General features: G+C 25.7%; 3 protein-coding genes across 4 annotated transcripts; 1 reads left to right on the plus strand and 2 right to left on the minus strand.

Annotated features, from left to right (window-relative positions):
- Nucleotides 1-231: 231 nt before the first annotated feature.
- Jwa (PRA1 family protein Jwa) lies at nucleotides 232-2,663 on the minus strand. Of its 2 annotated transcripts, XM_011500295.1 has the most exons (4): nucleotides 2,251-2,663; nucleotides 1,649-1,866; nucleotides 1,443-1,556; nucleotides 232-503 (listed from the first exon to the last, which is right to left on the minus strand). In XM_011500295.1, exons 1-4 carry the CDS (start codon nucleotides 2,457-2,459, stop codon nucleotides 445-447), a joined length of 600 nt encoding a protein of 199 aa, XP_011498597.1. In that variant the 5' UTR covers nucleotides 2,460-2,663; the 3' UTR covers nucleotides 232-444. The 2 variants fall into 2 exon arrangements, with proteins under 2 accessions (XP_011498597.1, XP_011498605.1); XM_011500303.1 differs by lacking the exon at nucleotides 1,443-1,556.
- A 2,108-nt stretch (nucleotides 2,664-4,771) lies between these two features.
- Nucleotides 4,772-19,971, plus strand: LOC105366280 (uncharacterized). Its single transcript, XM_011504674.1, has 18 exons — nucleotides 4,772-4,807; nucleotides 5,025-5,225; nucleotides 5,343-5,842; nucleotides 6,677-7,069; nucleotides 7,566-7,874; nucleotides 8,325-8,756; nucleotides 9,641-10,186; nucleotides 10,972-11,352; nucleotides 12,829-12,933; nucleotides 14,389-14,701; nucleotides 15,324-15,623; nucleotides 15,933-16,228; nucleotides 16,940-17,273; nucleotides 17,812-17,933; nucleotides 18,100-18,375; nucleotides 18,496-18,702; nucleotides 19,234-19,523; nucleotides 19,869-19,971. Exons 2-18 carry the CDS (start codon nucleotides 5,060-5,062, stop codon nucleotides 19,918-19,920), a joined length of 5,022 nt encoding a protein of 1,673 aa, XP_011502976.1. The 5' UTR covers nucleotides 4,772-4,807; nucleotides 5,025-5,059; the 3' UTR covers nucleotides 19,921-19,971.
- A 1,353-nt stretch (nucleotides 19,972-21,324) lies between these two features.
- On the minus strand, nucleotides 21,325-22,505 carry LOC105362817 (uncharacterized). Its single transcript, XM_011500315.1, has 3 exons — nucleotides 22,309-22,505; nucleotides 21,991-22,115; nucleotides 21,325-21,576 (listed from the first exon to the last, which is right to left on the minus strand). The coding sequence occupies exons 1-3, from the start codon at nucleotides 22,503-22,505 to the stop codon at nucleotides 21,416-21,418; spliced, it is 483 nt and encodes a 160-aa protein (XP_011498617.1). The 3' UTR covers nucleotides 21,325-21,415.
- Between the last annotated feature and the right edge of the window lie 87 nt (nucleotides 22,506-22,592).

The following is a 22,592-nucleotide window of genomic DNA, read 5'->3' on the forward strand; positions in this document are numbered from 1 at the left end:
AAGTTTATTAGTAGCAAAATTATAAAATAAAAGTAATAATGTATTAACAAAATTACAAAAGTTGCATTGAAATTACTTTTCTTAATAATTTTGAATATAAAAAATTGATACTTCTGTAAAATACTTATCGTAACTTCATCGTGTACACTCTTAACATATTTATTTAATTAAAAATAAATATGTTTAAGTAATGGCAAGTTACTTTAAAATAATAAAAATTCACTTTTGTTTGTTAAATAAAAATATAACAAAACTCATTTTAGCTGGTGCCTTTGTCAATAATCACAATTTTCAATTTTCATAAATAGAATCGATTAGAATTTATAAATTGATGTAATGTCTTGTAATTATCAGTAATTTTTTGCTTTTCCTAAACATCTTGCAGCAAACTGACTAAGGTATTTCTTCCACTTTTGAATATTTCGTTTGTATATTTGAGACAAATTATTCAATTTTACGTATGTAAAAGGTTTGTGCACATAATGCTGTACCTGATAAATTTTCTATAAAAACAGGCAGTAAAAACCAAATAAGATTCAATTAGTCTTCAAACAATTTCTTATGTAAAAAATAAATAGAAATATAATTTATTGCCTTTTTATTAAGATGATTAAATATTATATTTATTACAATTTCAATTTATTCCTTTAATAAATTTATATCTTTAACCAAGGTTATCTGAATAAAAGCATAAATTATTTACAAAGAACAATAATATTGGCTAATAAATTAAATAATGTTAGAAATATACATTGATAAATGAGTAAATATTATGGTTTATCCATATAAATTAGAAGCAATTCTAATAGTTAATAATACAAGTAAAACTACTGTATTATAACTAAGTTTGATTTAAAAAAAAATGTAAATGTTTTTCTTGTGCTTTATAAAGTTAGTATAACTAAAAATATGTTAATTAGTACAACTATACATTCACACAATGTATTTCACATTTATTTGATTTAATAAAGAATGTTATATTTCTAAGTAACATTATAACTTGATTTTATCTAATAATATATGAAAACAAAATTAACAAAAAAATTACTCTTGTAATGTAAAATCAATTTTTAATAATTTCATTGATATTAAAATATAATATTTGTTTAAGTTTATAAATATTAATATTAATACTACACATCTAGCATTTAAATATATGAAAAACTTTTTAATATAATTGTGCAAAATTATTTTTTTAAGAATACAAATGATGTTTAATGAATATTAGTCACTTAAACCATTAATTATTGTGAAAAATATACATGCGATATAAAAATAAGCAAATTTACAGATTAATAGTACAATAATAAATTACAGTCAAGTAATCAACACTTATTTAAACGACTTGTTAATTCTTATTTTTACAGTAATTATACTTAGATTATAATATCTAGGAATAAATTTAAGTAATTTTATTTAATCAAATAATGCTGGCTCCATACCAAGATGCTCCAAAAAATAACCCATTGGACTTCTTTTTAAGCTAACTCCTTCCATTTTGTTAATAAATTTGTTCTTTAAACTTCTTAATCTCAATGATGCATGTATAAATATCACTTAATATGATAGAAATTCAAATATTTAAAAATTGATGTTAATATGTTATTTAAGAGAAATCTAAAATTATATTTTATAAAAATGTATTTACCTGCAAATGGCAGTAAAATGCCCATTAAAAATACTAATAAGGAACCCACAGTATAAATTAAAAAACAACCTGTAATTAACATAATAAGAGTTCCAGCACGTGGATACTGTTTTTTAAAATTGTGTACTGCTCTTCCTTCTGTAGATATATAAGCAAAAAATAACAAAATTAAACAACAGGCTAACATTCCAAGAAGCATTTTTTCAGGATGCATCAACCTAGACAAAAAAATTTTGACTGTTCTTTATATGCAGTTTATATTTACAAATAAATACACATATTCTCTAATTTTAAATATAAAAAACATTAATTATAAAATATATATTTTTTATTTGTACATAAAATATAAAATTCAAAAATCCAATAATTTATTTCAATCTCATTTATATATAATTTTAACGAAAACTTTATATCCATAGAACTTAATTTATAATTAATACATTAATAGACAAATGTATTAATAATAATTAATCATTATTAAATCTATCTAAGTATATCTATTAATTATTATTATCTATTGATTTATCATTAATAATATACATATTATAAGATTTACTCATTTAGTCATTAAAATAAATTAAATTTATTTCATAATTACTCACCCAACAAAACTAAAAATGATAGCAGCTGTGAAATAGTAATTCGTTTGATAATAAAGTAAATTATTAAACACACGATTTCCCCATTTATCGAAATCATTGAAACTCGGTATTTGAAACCGAGCAGAATCTAAAATAAAATCATTGATGCTTCTTAAAGGAGGCAGTTCTAACCCTGAAATAATCTGTTTGTCTCTGGAAAAGTGTGCCATTTTTTTCAAATACAAAAAAATTAAATATATATTTTCTTTACTTTACACCCTCGAATAGGTGTAAAATATCCGAGTCCCTTGTTTTCTTTTGAGGGAGCTATATTAAGTTAGATATATAGAAATTTTAATATGCATATTGATAATCACGCACCCCAATCTATATACAATATGAATGCATAACCTAAATTATTACAATTTCGGCCATTTAGAATTTATAATTGATAAAAATACATAATGTAATGAATCAATATACTATTTATATATTATTCATATTAGTAAATTTATACTTTAACTAATAATACTTTCGCAATTTCTATAAATACTATAAATAAGAAATTATATAAAAAAATGGTTTTCAAAATAAATTAATTGATTCAACTAGCATTTTTAAGTAATAATATTATATTGAAATAAATATTAATTTCTATATAAATTTCTCCCTGAATACAACAAAAGCAGTATTTTTATTTAATTCTTTTATTTCACGCTAATGAATTTGTAATAGTAGATAGAAAAAAAGTTACATTTTTTTCTAATGAATACTTTTTAAAAAATTACATTTTGTAAAATTTTAATGATCCATGATTATCTGTTAATATAATTAATATCACGTTTTTGATAATTCAAATTAAATACGGAAAATAATTTATCAATCGTTTATCCCTGATAAATATACCGATCAATTATTTCATTAAGAAATTTTGTCAATTGAGAAAATTGATGAAAAACTTCATTGTTAATTTTTTTTTTCATTTTTGAATTTCTATGACTTTGAACTTTACTGGCATATCCTCTTTAATCCTGCTGCTTTAATATGATTGGTTCGTACCATAGTATGTAATTTCGTATTGGTTCGACTCAATGACATTCCAAAAATTTTTGCGAAGGCATGTGCACGAATGATGATCAATATTCATGATTTTGCCGATTTTTTAAATCAATACAAAATATCTTATTTCTCGGAGTGAATAACAAGTAAGTAAAATGTGTGTAAAATGCACTGTAACATTTCAATTTTTCGTTCATGCAATATTATAATAATATAATTGTTATATATATGTCTTTATGTATGTTTAATAAATATTTATTATGTTTAATCTTCAACTATTGCTATTATATACTATTGTGCTGAAATTACTACGCGTTTGGATTGCATTTTATATTTAAATATTTTAACTTGATGTTACTTTTTTAATAAAATTTGTCTATTCTATCGAAATGTATATATTTTGTAAATATTTAAGTAGAATTATTGTGTATGAAACTGGCGCTATTAAGTAATGCATATTGTGATGTGCAAATTGAAGTCTATTTTTTTTGGACAAAATTTATAAAAATTGTACTTATTGTAATATACCTCAAGGAAACAAGTATTTTACGTGCCGCAATTGATAAGTAAGAAAACATTAAATTGCTTCTATATCCCAATAAAATATTTTAATTTTTAGAAATTTTAGTTTCTCATTAGTAATTCAAAGCACTTAGATAATTTCAAAAGTAAACCAAGAATACAAATTCGAAATTTAACCAGGAATGCAAATGGTATAATTTTACATTACTTTAAATGCTATAAAAATAATATTTGTATAGCCTATGCTCAAATCATGAAGCGTTCACTACTCCATTGTCTTTTGTCAGCTGGCCCAACAGACACGTTGACTTTGTTGTCGTCCATCTCGTGTTGCTTTTCATATTACGTATTGTTTGCTTTTTGTCAATTATTTTTATCAACAATGACAAACAAATAAAAATTAACCAAATACGTATAGAATTTTACACTATATGAAATTTTTTATATTAAAAAATAATTATTTAGTATTAAAGGTTGATAATTATAAAAAAAAAGTGTGAAGCTATATTTGATTGAGTAACTGCGTATAATATCGTCAATACATGTAATTCTATTTTAAGATAAAGTTTTTTTTTAACTTTTTTTTACAATAAATCATTTTTCTTATTACGTTTAGAATTTAATACTTGTATAAAATTATAGATATTTAGAAATAAAAGTAAATATGATTAAAAAGAAAGTTCCTTTACCAGTTATTGGTAGCTTTAGTTGTATAACTTTTTTTAAGACATTTTTTATTAATGTGGAATAACTTTCAAATTTTTAAATGACTATACTTATACTTATTGTGACTGTATAGAACATATATGTCTTTTTAATAATTATAAACTGTTTTAATGATTGATATGTAAATTTTGCTTTTCATGTTTGATATTAAAAATTATATTTTTATAATTATATTATAGTATAAAATTATATAATTATACTTTTATCATATTTATATTTATTACAGAACAAATTAATTTGGGACTTTTCTTTTTATGGAGCCTGTTAAAATGTAAGTACATCAATAATATTTTATATTTTAATAATTTTGTTATTTTAAACAAATATAACATTTTGAATGGTAATAATAAAATATTAAAGACAAATTTACTTATTTTTAATACGTTATTGTATTATAAAGTATATTTTTTAAATATTTATATTGTAACTCTGTATAAGTAATTAATAAATTATAATGATATTTATTATTTTTTTATATGATGTTTTAGAAACATATATTGAAATTAGTAAAGCAATTTAGATCATGACTTCTAACAATGAATGGATAACTACACCACAAAAAAGAAATAGTTTAAATAAGAAAAGTAGAGAAAATCAAATCAAATCACTTCGTCAACTAGAAGAATTATTTGGTTCAATTTATGAGTCAGATGTTCTAGAATCAGTTGCAAAATATTATAATTGGAAAGGTGAATAAATTATATCATGGAAATGTTACTTTTTTATTTTAGCTAATTTTTATTATTTTATCAAATAGATTTAATCTATTGCCAAAATAAAAATTAATTTATGAAATATATTTTTAGTGGACTATGCTGTCGAGGCCCTTGTAAATTTATCGTCAACTTATGTACCTCAATCCCAATCGGCTGTCAAAATCTCAAAGAAAACAGAGAAATACACAGATAGTTCATGGATATCACAGAAGTCTTCTAACGTTGACAATATAGAAGAAATGATTGATTCAAAATTCCAAAATACAAAATATAATTTCAAATTATCAGAACATGAAGTCCAAAAAATATGTAAGAAGATGCCAAAGGTGAAGAATCTCCTTCCTGATAAAGATGTTAAGCCTGAGCAACCCAGAAGTGAACCCAGTATGAAGGTGGGTACTGAGTCTTTGTGTGGGTTAAAAGTACAATATCGATTGAAAGGTACAGAGAATTCGGATGATGATGCTGATGTTGTTATTGAAGAGGAATCTAGTGATTACATAATTGACACTCCTGAGCCAGAGCATGTCAACGTTTGCCAGTTCATGTCCATGCATACTCAGTGTTCACCAAGAAACACATTCCCAAAGGTTTTTAATTTTGCCTTATTTGTTGTTGCAATTTTTTGTTTCTGGGCATGTGATAGTTGAAATTTAAAATAGTAATTAAGATTATTATTGATTTCAAAAAGCTATATATATTTTTTACTATAATTAATAATATTAAACTCACTGCATTTGATTTATTCCTAATTTTTTTAAAGCAAAATATTTCTTACTACTGTTTTTAAAATTATAACATAAAAATGTAACTATAATAAAACTCACAATAATAGACAATCACAGATACATACAAAATATCAAATATTACCATAGTATATATTAAGTACCATTTGTATTTTCTTTTTGTAAAAATATGTATAATGATGTTATGAATTTAATCAGCCTTATTCATTTATTTAGTAGTAACATAATTTTTAATAATAAAAATAATATCATTTTCATATTTTAACAGTAATATTTTTGTTAAATTCTTAATAGTGACTTAACTACCACTGCAACAAATTAGTTCATAATTAATAGCTGGCTTTTTTAGAAAATGAGACGAATCATACGATCACATAATTATTTTTTCCATTTATTCTTTAAAACATTGAATTTTTTCTTTGTAAAAGAAACAAAAAATAAGGACAAATTATATACCAAAGGGAAATGTTGTAGAATAAAATTTAAAATATTTTGTTTTTCTCTAACTTTTTAGTTAAAGTTTTCATCACATAGTCAATTGGTCATATAAAAGACCAATATGTATATTATATGTTCGTAAAATTGTCGATAATCTCATTTTCCAACGATTTACACGAACGACCAATATAGTAATAATGTATATCGATTTTTATGAAAAAAAATTAACGATTTACGCAGGTGACGATAAACACGCCGTCATCAGCCATGAGTCAGTGCTCATCACCATCTATATCAACACTCATCGAAAGCCGTATCGAAGCAGATATTAACAAGGGATACAAAATTCTAATCATTATGCGTGGTGCACCAGGAAGTGGTAAAACATGTCTCGCCCGGAGCATCGTAACAAGAACAATGGGCGGTGATTACACTAATCACATCTTCAGTGCCGACGATTACTTCTTGAAGATAAACCGGGGCGTTTATGTGTTCGATTCGTCGAAGGTCCAGGAGGCCCACTATTTCAATTTTAAACGAGTGTTACAAGCCTTACAACAGGGAAGAAGTCCTATTATAGTTGACAATACAAATACCAGAGCTTGGGAAATGCAGCATTTTGCATGCATGGCGGTACTATATGTTTACACTATATCATTTTTATATGGACGTTCGCGGTACCAGATAATAAAACAATTCAATACAAATTTTTAATTTAATTACGGATTCGCAGGTCACTTATTCCGGAAAATAAAATAAGTTACCTAATTTATTGATTACAACTTATACTGCAAACTTAAATTCTTCAATGGTTTCAATACTGGTGCATAGAAAGAAAACAATTCATTATTCTTTTAAGTTAAAAAGTTTATCATAACTCTATTATAGAAATAAAAATAGAATCATTTCCCAATGTTATGATCTTTTTTTTTTTAATTACGAAGTTATTTAAGAGTATCTGTTTCTAAATGGAATAAAAAATTAGAGAAATATAAACCAAGAACATAAAAGAATAGAATTTTGCCCATATTTTCATTTCTATTAGTTATATATATATAAAAAAAAAAAAAATAATAAAAAAAAATGCAATTTTAAAACTTAAAAATCCAAAGAACAAACTATATTGCAGGTTCCATATGGCTACATAGTGGAAACCTTGGAGCCGAATACGCCTTGGTTTTTCGACGCGCGCGAGCTAGAACGACGTAATACATACGGCTTGACCAAAGCGAAAATCCGTGTATTCCTTGACCGCTATGAGCCTAACATAACTGGCAAACATCTGCTAAAGATGTTTTCGCTAAAGTATCACAAAGACAATCAGCCACCTCAAATTCGCCAAATACCACCTTTTCTAATCGAGAAGCAGATTGCCGTAGCACAACCGAATCCAAATGACTATTATTTCCACAAACCGACGGACAATGATCAAACTAAGGTACACGTGCAATTTATCGTTCACAATTCAAATGTTTCGAACATTTACTAAATTTATGGCCGTACCTGATTCTAATTGATTAACAAAAGCTGTGAAAGCAATGAATTATTTAGATTTTAATTAGATTCGGAATTTGGCAGTTTTTAAATATCACTTAGTCAAATGTTTTTAAAAAGTCGAGTATTAAAATATAAATATGAGCATAATATTTGTAATGGCTTTTCTTATAATGAAATTAATTTTATATATTGTGAAAATTAGATTGAAGTTGGGAACGATATTCAAAATATTATATGCTTACAAGGTTATATTGTATACAAATTTGCTGTTCTTAATAAACAATTGTGAAAAAGAGTTAAAATAAAAATAATAATTTTTACCTAAAGTACAAAAAAGTAGAAAATATCAGTATATTAATTTTATATTGATACTTGCCATCTTGACAAATAGCTGCTGATAGACAATGAGGCTTTGAACACGATAGCCCAAAAGTACTCAAAGCCAAAGGCTGTCGCCAAAAATACGAGGAATAGCAACGCCATAAGCGTCATAAAATCCTTCGACGAATCGTGGACGGCAGGTAGCTCGTATAAAGAGGATAGCCTTCCGGAGATATCAAAACTTGGGGCTATTGGTTCAGAGAGACGAGTGGCACAAGGCGCATACCCACCAAAGCTTCAGGATAACAATATCGAGCAGTCGCAGACGGAGTTGAAAGTAGAGATGCTTACGGAAATAACGACGGACGCTCCGGAAGATTATGGAGATGTAGAGAGGATGATGCCCGAGACAAAGAAGGATAGTACTGTATCGAATTGCTGGGATTTTACGCTACTTCTCGATGGCAGGCAGATACATAGTAAATTTGAAAACACCGATAGCGTATGTTTACATTGTTTTAATAATTTTCATATTGTACAGAAACATTGAATTTTTTTAAATTACACTCATATACAATTATATAATTTTGCATAGTTTTTGTTTGGAGTACGAATTATTCTATTTGAATTGTTTATTTTAAATTAAAAGAATTATAAGTTGAAGTATTATCTGTAAGTTTCATAATTTTTTCTTGCTGAATTTATTAAGTAAAGTAAATGTCGGAATCAGTATATATAATGGCATTTCATTATTCTATTTTCAATCCATTTTCTTATACAGATAGTAATAAAAATAAACCATGTTTCTGTTTTATTCACACTTTACTCCCCTTTGATACCTTGATACCATTATATATACTATATAAGTTAATTTTATATACTGTTTAGATGTATTACATATCTATTACATTGAATTTTTACGATTCTTAAATATCTATTAATTAAAATGTTTTTTGTTTTTTGTTTTTTTTTTTTTTTTTAATAAAAACAATATAAATAGATGAGAAATCTTTTTTTCGTTTTGCTATCCAAAAATTAAACAAAATTCTTAATACTATTTCTATAATATAATTGTTAAAATCTTCAATCTGAAAAATAAATAAAATATGTAAATTACTTTACATAAATATTAAGAATTTAAATATTAAAATTTAGAAAATTTCATTCGTATTACTTATAATTATCATTATTATTATGTATAATTAATTATATCATACGTTTTTATTATTATAAAGAGGAGCAGAATAATAAATCATTTTTCAAAACGGGCGTTAAAAAACGTTGATTTAATGAATTATTAGAAATTAATAAGATACAAAACTTTCTTTTTTCACTGAATCAGAAGCAAATTAGGAACGTTCATTAATTGAAATTCTTATGTATTAGAATGAGATAGCAGTAGTGATTGACAAGCTGGTCGACAAATCCAATTTAATGAACAGTTATATCGAAGACACGGAAGTATCATGCATTCTATCAGCGAAGCTTAATGATGATTTTTTGTCTATTGAGGATCCTCGAACATCTTCAGAACCTTCATTGATTAATCTTACGGAATTGAATCTGGACACACAGCCCACATTCGAAAATTTTCATAAGATTCCGACGCCCGATGTTCTTCAGGAAATACCGACATTAATCGATACCAGGAGTAACAGTCATAGTAGCAGCTTAGAACGTGTCTCAGATATTGATATCTCGCAATTTGAAATATGTAATGCAGAGCTTGTTGATGAAATGAAAAAACCAAACGACAAATTAATATGCGAACATGAGAGTGCTGAAAAGCAGTCCAGCGGTGGCAGCTTGGGATTACTCTTTAACTTCATCAAAAATTCCTTCATCGGTAACGATAAAGAAACGTATAGTAAGCAGATGCAGCCTGATAACACTGACACGCCTGAGGTTTCTATTTTCAAATTTTCTTTTATTGTACCTGGAGCTAATTATTAGGATTGTTAATATTTACACTACATATAGACAAATACAGTGTAATATTTATTTAATTTAAGATAATTTTCTTAGTTTTTCAATTTAAAACAAATATTTTTTCAACAATATATTATACATTTAATATTTATCAAATCTTGATTATTTCGTCAAAAAACATTTTATTTATTACTTTTTTTTTTAATTTTAAGTTAATTATGTTTATAGAATATAGTTTATAAATCAATGTACAGCAATTATTTAATTTTTTTTAAAGATAAATAAAAAATTAGAGATTTATGATTATTTAGGTGAATATAATTCTATATTTAAAAAATTTAATTATTATATTCTAAGAAAAAGGATGAATTATTGACTGACTATAAAAGACCTTCTCTTTGGAATTTAAATTTCAGAAAATATGAAGTTTTTAACATTTATGTAAAAAAAGTCAGTCATTATCAAATCATTGAAGTTTTAGTTTAAAATGTTTTGTTGCATATGCTGTATGTCATAATTATACCAGTAACAATACAGGTTTATCGATACTTTCCAATACATCTGTAGAATTTTTTACGTTATTTCGAATAATAAAGTATATGTTGAAATAATAACTACATTAGATATTTTAGTGTACAATACGATATTGTTTGTATGTAAAACAGTGTGACATTTGTAATAAAAACTTTTCAAAGTTTATGATCTCAACAGTGCCTAAATTAATTAAATACAATAAAGTAAAATTGTATAGATAAGAAACAATTGAGATAAATAATAATATTTTATAGGTTTCTATTAGCTGTGACAATCAACCGGATAATGTTTTGGGTAACGAGTCACCGATAAAAAAGTCATTCTCTCCGACGCTATTGTTAGAACAATCATTAGACCTTAGCAAAGATGATGTGGATAACAATGATTCGTTGCCTATCGATGTCACCGGCTCTGATAATTACTTCGATGGCTCATTAATAAACGTCAGTCTAGACAACAGCAGCGAATTTCTTGAGTCATCCGAAAATCCACAGAAGGAGAGTGTAATAAATATCGTAGAAGAACTTCTAGAGGCCAGTTCGGACGTTCAACATGTCGAACAGTTCGATTTCCCGGACAAAAGAACGGCAACAAAAAGCGAGGAGCTTGAAAAAAATTTCAACGAACGCATGGAGGTAATACTGATGCAAATTTACTTTAGTAATTGTATTTATCAATAATTATCGAAAACTATGCAAAGAAAATTGTTTCCTTTGGTTTGATATTATTTTTCTTATGAGTCATTAGATCCATATTTTTTCTGAATATAATTTTTTACTTTATATTTATTACATTTTTTAACTTCATTATTCAAATTTATTATCTTCACTAGTGGATTTTTCATTTTATATACTTTTTATTATATTAGTAATTACCTGAAGTAAGTTTCACAACATAAATGTGTGTAAACAGTTTCAGTTTCAAACCAATTCTGCTAATAATGTAAATATTAAAATTATTATGCTTTTAATATTATCTTTACAGTAAAGTGAAAAAGCTCAAGCACCTATTTACAAAATGATCTACTTTCGTTAACTTTTAAAAATAATAATTATCAATAAAAATAATCTTAAAAATTTGTTAACTAAATTTAAATTATTAATTTTGTTGATTATGCATGTATATATATATATTTATATTTTAAGAATATATTATATAATTCTATTCATTATAATAATTTTTATATTTTTAACTAAAAAAAAATATATGTATATATTATGTATAAGACTAAAATATACTATTTTTTTTTATTTCTTAATCATTTAAACTTAAAGTTACATAATTTAAATAAATATTGTTATTGGTGAAGATTATTTCATTTTTAAAACTAAATAAATTGTTTTAAAAGACAACAATACATTATAAAGGTAAATACTAAAGAATTAGACATTTATTTAGAAAATAGATACTTTACTTATATAACTAAGAGATGCATATCGTAATATATAAAATAATAGTATTGTAATTATGAAATTTTTGATAATATCTGTAATAGTATAATACTATATTATATAGCAAAAAAATTTATTTAGCTAACTCTATAATAGGAGTGACAATTACTAAACTCCAAACCAAATAATTACACTTATAATATTCTTATTTAAAGACTATTTATCGATCCGATATAATTATAAATCTAGCGAGATATTTAGATAATAGAAACAAAAAGAGATATTTTTATCATGAAATTATGCACACGATTTTATTGATTTTATTAAGCAATCTTTTTAAAAATTAAGGAAAATTCAATATTTTCAGAATAAATTTTATTGTTGTTGATATTTCTATATATTTTCATCTTAGTGCAGGTAGATGAATTTTCTTTGAAAATTTTACAAACATAATATTTTCAGTAATATTATATTTTATAATATTTAATATGTAATAATTATAAAGCACTATATATATAAATGGAAAATTAATTAATAAATGATGTGATATATATTTCAGTAATTATATAATTTAAAGTACATTCATTGGATTAAAATAAATCAATTTATATATTTATCTATTTATGTTTATGCATTATATTTTTTAAACAATAACATAGAATTATATGCAGACAAGTTAACAAAATAGTATGTAATTACATTTCATTTTTTTTATTTTAGAATTTGCATATACGTACAAAATCAGATGAAGATGAAAACAAAGTATCAAAAGAACCAATACATTTAGTTTTTGGTGGCAAGAATATTTTCCCTGACAAAATACAGGTAAATTTTTAATGGATTCAATTTTTTTAAATTTTTATAGTTTATGAAAGTTTATTCAATATTGCAATTATTTCATATTTTATTTACATAAGTTTTTAAAAACAATTTAAAAATTTAATACTATATAATCAATAATAGAAAATATATAATTAAAATAGTATAATAAAAAATTTATATTTTTCAATGAGATAAAAGTAGTTTGAATTACTATTACTATGTAATTTGTTCAATCAAATTGGTACAAATAAAAAAGTAACATATGTAATGTAAAATATTTTTCATTCTAATAGTTATGAAAATATTCTTGTATTTTATTATGCATAAGAAATATTTTTAATAAATGAAATAGTTTAGAATTAGTGCTTCGTGCTTGGTATTTCGTTTATTTTACAACTACAATATAATTATTCTTCGTTGATGAAGAGAATCGGTGAAATCTTGCCGTTTCTTGGTTGTTTCCACGTGGAGTCAGCATGCACTACATGTAGAGGTAGGAGGTTATAAATCTCCGGATCATTTTGATGCAATATACTTGGTGGTGAAGTGCTATACTGAGAAGTAAGAGATCATAAAGCTCTTGACACTTCTTTATGTAGTGTCACGTGGTGGTAAATTGATTGCTTGTCTCCTTCAAGCTGTCTTGAGGTGTGGAAGGATGAGGAAGGCCTTCCGTAGTGGCTCTGCTGAGAGTTTGCGCAACTGCACGTAGTATGAGAAAGGCCTGCAACAGCTGCGTGCTCGGGGCACTGTATGTGTGAGACTGCTTAGTATGGAGCTGTTGAGTGTACTCCCGTAGCGGGTCTGCTGACAGTGTGTGTAATTGCTCGAGTGATGCTTTCCTTAAATATTTACGCGGTAGCTTTGTTAGCTGACCACAAAGGGCCGATCATAGAGCTAGAAACAATGGGTGTGACTGTCGCGCGAGAAACAATGGAGGCGATTGTACACTTGTATCATTGCCATTATACCGGCTTTTCCGAACTTCCAACGACCGTTGGAGAATTTTCTTAGAAGTTATAACCGTTGAATCTTTTCCCCTGAAATGATAACCGTTGAGGGTTTTCCTCGAAAATCCCGTTTGAATTTTTCACAAAACCATAACATTCAAGAGATTTTCTGAATCTCGAACAGAAATCAAGCATGAATTTCTTATATAAGCTGATTAATTGTTTATACGATGCCATGAATTGTAATTGAAAAAATATGAAATATTACAAACTATAATATTACAAAAAAATATTTATGCATTTACATTTACAAATGAAGAAAAGTAGCTCTTTGAAGTAATAAATTTTTATTGTATTCTATTTATTGTAAACACAATGTGAAAGTAAAATTTTCAATTACTTATATATGTTAGCATTTATATAAATCATCGCTTTTGTCCCTATTAATAAGAAATTATAATTGCTCATTGACAATAAAAAAATATTTAATATCAATTTATTTTCGTAGACCCAGGCAAACAGCAATGCTTTATCAAAACCTTTCGTTCCTGACGTTGGTGGTGCCGGTGGTGGTGATAACAGCAACGTTGCCAATGTTTACCTTATCAATTGGCATGAGTCACCATTCCCAGTAGATGAAGTCCCATTAATGACCACACTGGAGATCACAGATACTAAGCCGAAGCCGAGAACATGCGATCGCGAAACTTACACCGATCCATATGACTTTAATGTTGCCTACATTGGTGGTACTGACGATTATAAAATCCTACAAGCTGTTAACAGAAATATAATTGAAACGAGTCGCCATCTTTCAAGTGGTACATGATTTTATTTGTTTTGCTATCAGTGGCCAATATATTCATGCAATGATTTTATTTTTACCAAAGATTTAAACATTTTAACGTAGCCTAGTATAATATATTACACTATGTCACTAAAATTATATTTCAGTTTTGGTAATGTTCTATGATTTACAGAACTATTTTATATGTTGTGTCATTTATGAATTTTGATATAATTAACATAATTGTGGATAGTAAATAAAATTCTACTATTTATATACACTTTTTGTAATTGTATTTAAATCAATGTACATTGATATAGAATTTAATGTGACCATAATTAAAATTCTTATGAAAATCAATATATATTATAGAAATAGAACAAAATAAAATAGACTTTCTAATAAATTTACTAAAAATTCTCAAATATTCAATAATAATTGATCTGTTTTATAATAATAATAATAATAATAATAATAATAATAATAATAATAATAATAACTCATCAATTAAATAATAAGAAAAAAATTTAATGCAAGCTGTAAAGTTCTTTTTGCCTATTTATTTATTCAATCACTCAATACAGCATCATTAATTTTGTGCAAAATGAAAAATGTGTTCACTTATATAGTTGAATCAATCGATAATCATTTCACAGACGTAGAGGAGCCACCGATGCAAAAGCTAGTACTACACAAGAGTACCATGACGAATACAACTACCCTATTTAGAGGCCCCATATTCGATTTAGATACTGGCATCAGTGAAGAAGACTACAGCGAAGAGCTTATTGAACGTTTCTCGCATCTACCCCGCACCTGTGTTCTTGACATTTATAAGAATCTGTGCAAACATGATTATAATTGGGCTCTCGATTATCTCAGCAATATGGATATTAATGATATAAACATGTACAGCATAGTAGAACAGGTAGATGTTACTACAAAAGGCAATGAAAGTAAGTGCTTTTTCATGCTTATTTCACTTCATCCACTTCTCAATATCAATACGTTTGTATATTGTATAGTCCTAATATAATCCAGATTTTAGTTAATAGTTGATATATATATATATATATATATATATATATATATATATATATATATATATATATATATATATAAGGCTTTTTCAACAAAAAATCGAGAGAATATTTTGATAAATCTGTTTACCATTAATGCATGTAGTTTTACTAAAAAATATCTTATTATAGAAGTAGTCATACCACGTACCACATTCTCAATGTAAAAAGTAAATTATTCTATAGTAACAGATGAAAATTCAATTTCTCGGAAACACTTTGTAACGAATGCAGCAGCAACTGTGACAAAGAAAGTAGCTCATCCAAACAGCTCGGAGTCATTAACCGAAACGTGTGATGCTCCTCAACAACTAAACCAACAGTCACATTCTCGTACCAAGCGCCAAAGGTATAAGGCTTCAGACGACATGCTCGCCCTCAAACAGCAACTGGAAAGCAAGTTTGTGATGAACAAGGAGAGATACACACCTCATATGTTACGCATCGATCTCATGAAGAAGCACGAATTGGACAAATTAAAGGTCAGACTCAGCCATTTTTATAACATCAATTGGTAGTCGATCTTTACGGACTACTTATAAAATTATTTGAATTCAATGGGCTGATTTGAACGTGGTCGTATTTATGCAATTCGATACCGATTTTTTCCACTTTCACATTTATGATTTTTCACACTTGATTATAAATATACATACCGATATATCTGTAACTAATTTGAAATAACGTTCACTAGTGTTATTTAATAATGAATTTGTGAGTTTATTTATTTATTGTTTTTCAATACTTGTTATTGAATTATTAAAATATTAAATTATTGTGTACTAGTCAATAATGAGATTATAGTTACAAGATTACAGTTATAAAGATACAAATACAAATGACGATCAATAAATGAAATTGAAGTCTGAAGAATTTACGGTGATATTTAAATGTTTTATATTTAAAATTACTATTATTTTTAATGTTTATGTATAAATCTATACTGCTTTATAAATTGAATATTACATTGTATTTTTTATTCTATACAAATGTATATTTCATATAAATTTCTAAATGCATTAATTATAGCAGCAAATCTTACGATATATATAAAATACGTACATTTCATCAGTATCGATTTTTATTCAATATTTCTACGAGCACATTTACATAACTTTGAAGATACAAAAATGCCTGATAATCCAATAAATGTATTTACTTTATTACTTAATCAATCCATTAAAATTTTGCAGATGAAGAGTCCGGAAAAAGTAGAGGTAAAAAAGCCGTCACATTTTGTCCATATGCCTATGGCGGAGAAAGAGGAAGAGCAGCCAGTAGAAGACGAGGACAGTATAGAGGATGAGGTGGTTGAAGAGGAGATGATGGAATTGCGGCTCGGTTATGATTTCATACGTCTGTTGGAATCGGTATTTGGCAACGCAAATTTCCAGGCACCCGAAGGACTTTTCCCCGTGATCCAGATACGCAAGTCTATGGCTCAAGAGCTATATGCCTTGTGGATCGAGAGTGTTCAACGACAGCTTTGGGCTATGCAAGAACAATTAGATATCATGATAGCACAAGGTATAACGTTAAATTCCTAAAGCAGACGTACCTTTTTTTCGTGAAATACAGTAATTAAGATATTTTTAATTGAATCAAATTAAATTATTCGTATTTTTACCATTTCATAACATCAACGATTAACGTTGTTTATTTATATTAAAAATTGGAATTTAAATATGTATAATAAATATATTTAAAAATTAAGTTGATATTGTGAAACAATGAAGGAAACTTAATAAGAAAATTTATACAAAAAAAACCTTGTATATTTTTCTCATTCATAAAAAATTCTTTGAATTATAAGGAGTATAAATATAATGTTCTTTACTAAAATGTCCTAATGATCAACTTAATGTAAGTTGATTAATAAAATAATTAAAAAATATGCAGCTGCATCTTAGCTGTAATTATAATGGAAATATCTGTCCATAAAGAGAAAATCGAAGAAAATCCTTAGTTTCTCTGCATATCTAATAGTTAGATAGCCTTGTATCTATTAATATCACTAAGTAATATTAATTTCACTGGCCTCTTACAACTGCAAATAAATTTTTAGATGCTGAGTATGCGAAATCGTTAGATGCAGCACAATCACGAGCTGCAATCAAATCAGATGTTCCAAATTTAAAGGAGATCATGGACATGGAAATGGCTCTTGCCATGTATAGCAACGATTGTGTAAATAAATGTTTATATACATTATAAATATATTTTATTTAATTTTTTTTTTATTTTATTCAATAAAAAGTGCAGTTCTTTATAATTGACAATTACTATAATAATATATAATAAGAATAATATTGGTTTAGAAGCTAACAATTTTGTTTAAATTGAAAATTAATAGATTGAACAACAATCTATGAAGAAGACACATAAGGATATCGCTTCCCATGTTATGCGTCAAACTTTACATGAAATGTTCCCTGGTTATGATACTGAAATGTTGTATGAGATTTACGAAGCACATGATCAAAACTTTGACGAAACTGTTAAAGTCATCGAGGAAAATTGCTCTATTAAATCGACTATAACGATGGCGGATATGGTGAAAAAACGAAAACATCTCATCGATGAATTACAAAAAGAGAGTAGCTATCAAACCTCCAGACATAATCAATTGGTACTTATGAGTTTTTGTATATACAATCTACGTTAAATAACTATTAGACTATGTTAAGTGAAACTGTCTACTTAGTTTTGTAAAATCATATTCATTAATTCATTGCTTTTCATACACAAGGAAACTCTCGAAAGTCGAGACGAAGCTTCCGGTGGTGACTACAATAATTACGAAAATCTTCAGACATACGAAGAAATCTTTGAAGTTGCCTCTTCTTCGCGAGCAGAGGCACGCAGGCAGCTTACTCTTAGAAATCAAAATTATCAGAAAGCATCAGAAGCTTATCGTCGGAAAAACCCCGAAGTCGCTGCTTATTATTCAAATGTGGTACGTATTCGCTTAACTAAATTTAAAGATTTTTTGCTTTAGATATTTTTATCGATATAGATTGTTTAAATAAGTGCCCCTAAAAAATATTTATATTTTTTTATAAGAGTAGTAATGCGAAAAAACTGATTTTTAATTTAATTTTAAATAATAATGTTTATAATGTCTTTAGCTTTTGAAATGCAATGCAAAATAATTAATCAAATTGAACTTAAAGTTTAAAGGAAAAAAAATAATTTAATTAAAATCGATTGTAGGCGTTTGATACTACTTACATAAAATTATTATACCACAAATTATATTAAGTATAAGAATAAAAAATAAATATAAATATGAATTAAATATAAATGTATGAAATTAACACAATTAAAAAAATATCTAGTTTTTACTGAGAACTGATATAAAAATAAATATAATATTTACAGAAATATAATAAATTCTTGCATATTGCTTAATAAAAGTTAATACGATTAAAAGAAATTGTTTTTATTAACAAACTATAAATAACTGAATATAATTTCTTGGCTGCAGGCAAAGCTACACATACGAAATATGGAGGCTGCAAATTCAATGGCGGCATCAGCGTTCCTTGCCGCCCAAACTCGCATACTTGATGCCGATGATACGCTTGACTTGCATTTCTTGCACGTGTCCGAGGCAATTCAAGCCTTCAACATCTTCCTTGAATACCAGCTAAGCCAATTGGCAACTGGGGCCCGAAAATACATTTATATAATCACAGGCAGAGGCACGCGAAGCTTCAATAGCCAAAGTAAAATTAAACCCATCATTGTAAGAAAGCTAAACAGCAAAAACATCAGGTATGAAGATTAGAATCCATTTATAATGTATTTTTTTATTTGTTCTATGATATATTTAAAATACTGCAGATTATATATGTTTTTAAAAAGGTCAATATATATTTTTAAAAAATGTTAAAATTTTCATTATATGTAAGATACAAAACAGTTACTAAATTATAAATATAATATGAAAATACTAATTATCTAAAATACTAAAAATATTAATTATCTCTTAAAAGTTATTTATTTCTATAATTTACATTTAGTTATACAAAATATAACGTGTAAAAATTATAAATATGTGTACGAAATATAAAATGTTACTTAAATATTTATGTAAATCGTAAATTTCTCAATTTACAGATTCTCAGAAGCCAACCCTGGAATGTTAAAAGCACTTCTGAGAAAAAAATAATTATCGTCGTCATAACTTCTTATTCGAAAAGTATAAATGAAGAATAAAGAATTGAAAACGCCTTCAAATTTTGAATTTTTTAAAATTCTAACCAATTTTTATTTTATATATGAAATTATTATTGTATTGCTCTGTTATTATGTAGCTTAAGTTAAAGGATAGCCATGGAAGTAGATAGGTTTTTTTTATTAATAATAAAAATTTGAAATTTTTTCTATTATATATGATATGGAATTTCAAGATTTTAAACGAAAATTTTAACTCTTCGTGAATTAAAAGTTGAATAATATCTATTGAACTTTTATAAGATATAATGCTTTATATAGACATCTTATACTACAGTGTATGTTGTATAAATTAATATGTATAGATAGTATGAAGATATGTATTTGATTGGCAAATTCCATACATGCTTATGTCAGTACAAAACATATTAAAAATTATTCATTTAAAGAAGCTATTAATATTTTTAAATCAAAGGTATTATTTGTACAATTTAAATATATGTATATATATATATATATATATATATATATATATATTTATTTAAACTTTTGACTTTTAGTGTACAACTTAATAGACTTATAGTTATTTAGGAAATACGTTTAAAAACTATATTTTAATTTTTGACGTAAAAATATTTTTCGACAGTAAGTATAAATTTTAATTATATATTATAATTTGACCATATAAAGTATCTTGCGTACTTATTTATTAAGATTTATATAAGATTTTTCATAAATGTCTGAAAATAGAGTAGGAAAAGGTAAACAAGAATTCAATAACATTAGTAAAATGATGTTCATCTAGCGCTTATGTGAAATAAAATATTATTTACAAAAGTACAAATTTGATTTATAATTTTAGAAAAACATTTTCCATGGGTATCCTTTCTTAAATCATAAAGTTAATAAATAGTGAAATGAGAGTAGTTGTAATACAAAAATAATCATTAGTGACTTGAATATCATAAAATTGATGAAAGTACTAATTGTTAAAATAAATTTTCACTATATTTTAATTTCGTTTCCATAATTAAGAAATAAAAACATTATTTAAAACAATGTTATAGTAATTAAAAACTACCTCATTATACTGATTTGTAACTATTTAGTTTTAAATACTTCTCCATTACTAAAAATATGTTCATTTTATAATTAAAATCATTATCATAATTATCACATTAAGATATAAATTTAGTAAGTTTTCCGATTTATTTTATTGTTTTAAATGATGACTCTGAGATTTGATGTTACACTTCTATATGTTATATCTATCGAATATCAAGTTAAAATTTTATTTTTCACACAATCACATTGTAGTGGAACAACAAAGAAAGAGTAATGTTCAGTATCCTTGAAATTATATACTAAAAACTATTTGTATAAAAAATAAAGAAATATATACTCTTATGTTTACAAAATGTTGAAACTGTTAATAATTTCATTACAATTATAATTTTCTATGAAAACGCAATTTCTTTGAGCTCGTTGCTTCAATTGGCGTTATATTTAAATTTCTGCTCATAAGACTTCCTCAATGAGAGCCTGGATGAATCAAAAGAAGTTGAATGGAAATGATAGTCATTAGCTTCCCGCTTAGTTATTTTCGTCATTGGCGATCTGATGTATGCAGACGGTTTCCTTGGTGACAAGCCTTAAATAAAATAATCAATACTTTAGATGCTAGAGAATTATTAAATTGATAGTGTTTATTATTAATTAAATTTTATTCGATTGAAAATATTTGCTAAATGTAAAGGAATACATAATTTAAAAAGTATATATTTAATATTAATCTATTAAATATAGGCTATTTTATAAAAATAATACCATTTTAATTTTACTGTGTGAATAAAAATTGTACGTAACATTTATTGAGATTCTTAGTTGCAGTAAAACAAGAAATAATCATGATCATCTCTATATAAATTTTTTTTATTTTATGAATATTACGATAATTAAAATTTTGAACAATCAATATGATTTATTGAAAAGCTAATAATTTTATACATTTGCGCTCAAATAAAGTACCAATATGAAAATAGTGATTGATATTTATGTTTATTACCTTGAGTTGGTCGCTCTCGAGTTGTAGTTGAACGTATTTTACAATTGTTACTTAGAACATACATCGATGAGTTAGCGTGATAATTGTTATTCCTGTTACGTTGAAGATAAATTGATGGAAGTTTGCTACACCAAAGAGAATTATATCTATTACATATTTATTACTTATTACACGAGTATTAAAAATTAATATTTATATGAAATAGAATTAATACTTGCAATCTTTTATATCATTACATTTATAAATTATTTTTAACTAACTAGTACATTTGTATTTAATTAGGTTTCTGAAAATTAATTTTAAAATGATCATTCATACTCGGTTACATGTTTTTCTCCTTGACGCTTTTGCGATTTTAATTCTTCATTTACGAAAAAGTTTTGACAAATGTTGGAAGATTTTTTGTTTGACGACCGTGTAGCATTATTTTCATTCTGTTGATTTTTTTTGTCAGAAAATCTTAAACTCGTCAACTTCCGGTTAGAATCGTACCATTTTTTCGATCGCGAATTCATTCGCTGAAAGTATATATATATATATATATATATATATATATATATTTATGAATAGTATATGAATAGCTAAGATAAAAAAACCTATTA

Source organism: Ceratosolen solmsi, unplaced genomic scaffold (assembly GCF_000503995.2).
Source record: "Ceratosolen solmsi marchali unplaced genomic scaffold, CerSol_1.0 scaffold10, whole genome shotgun sequence".
In the NCBI taxonomy this organism is placed as follows: domain Eukaryota; kingdom Metazoa; phylum Arthropoda; class Insecta; order Hymenoptera; family Agaonidae; genus Ceratosolen; species Ceratosolen solmsi.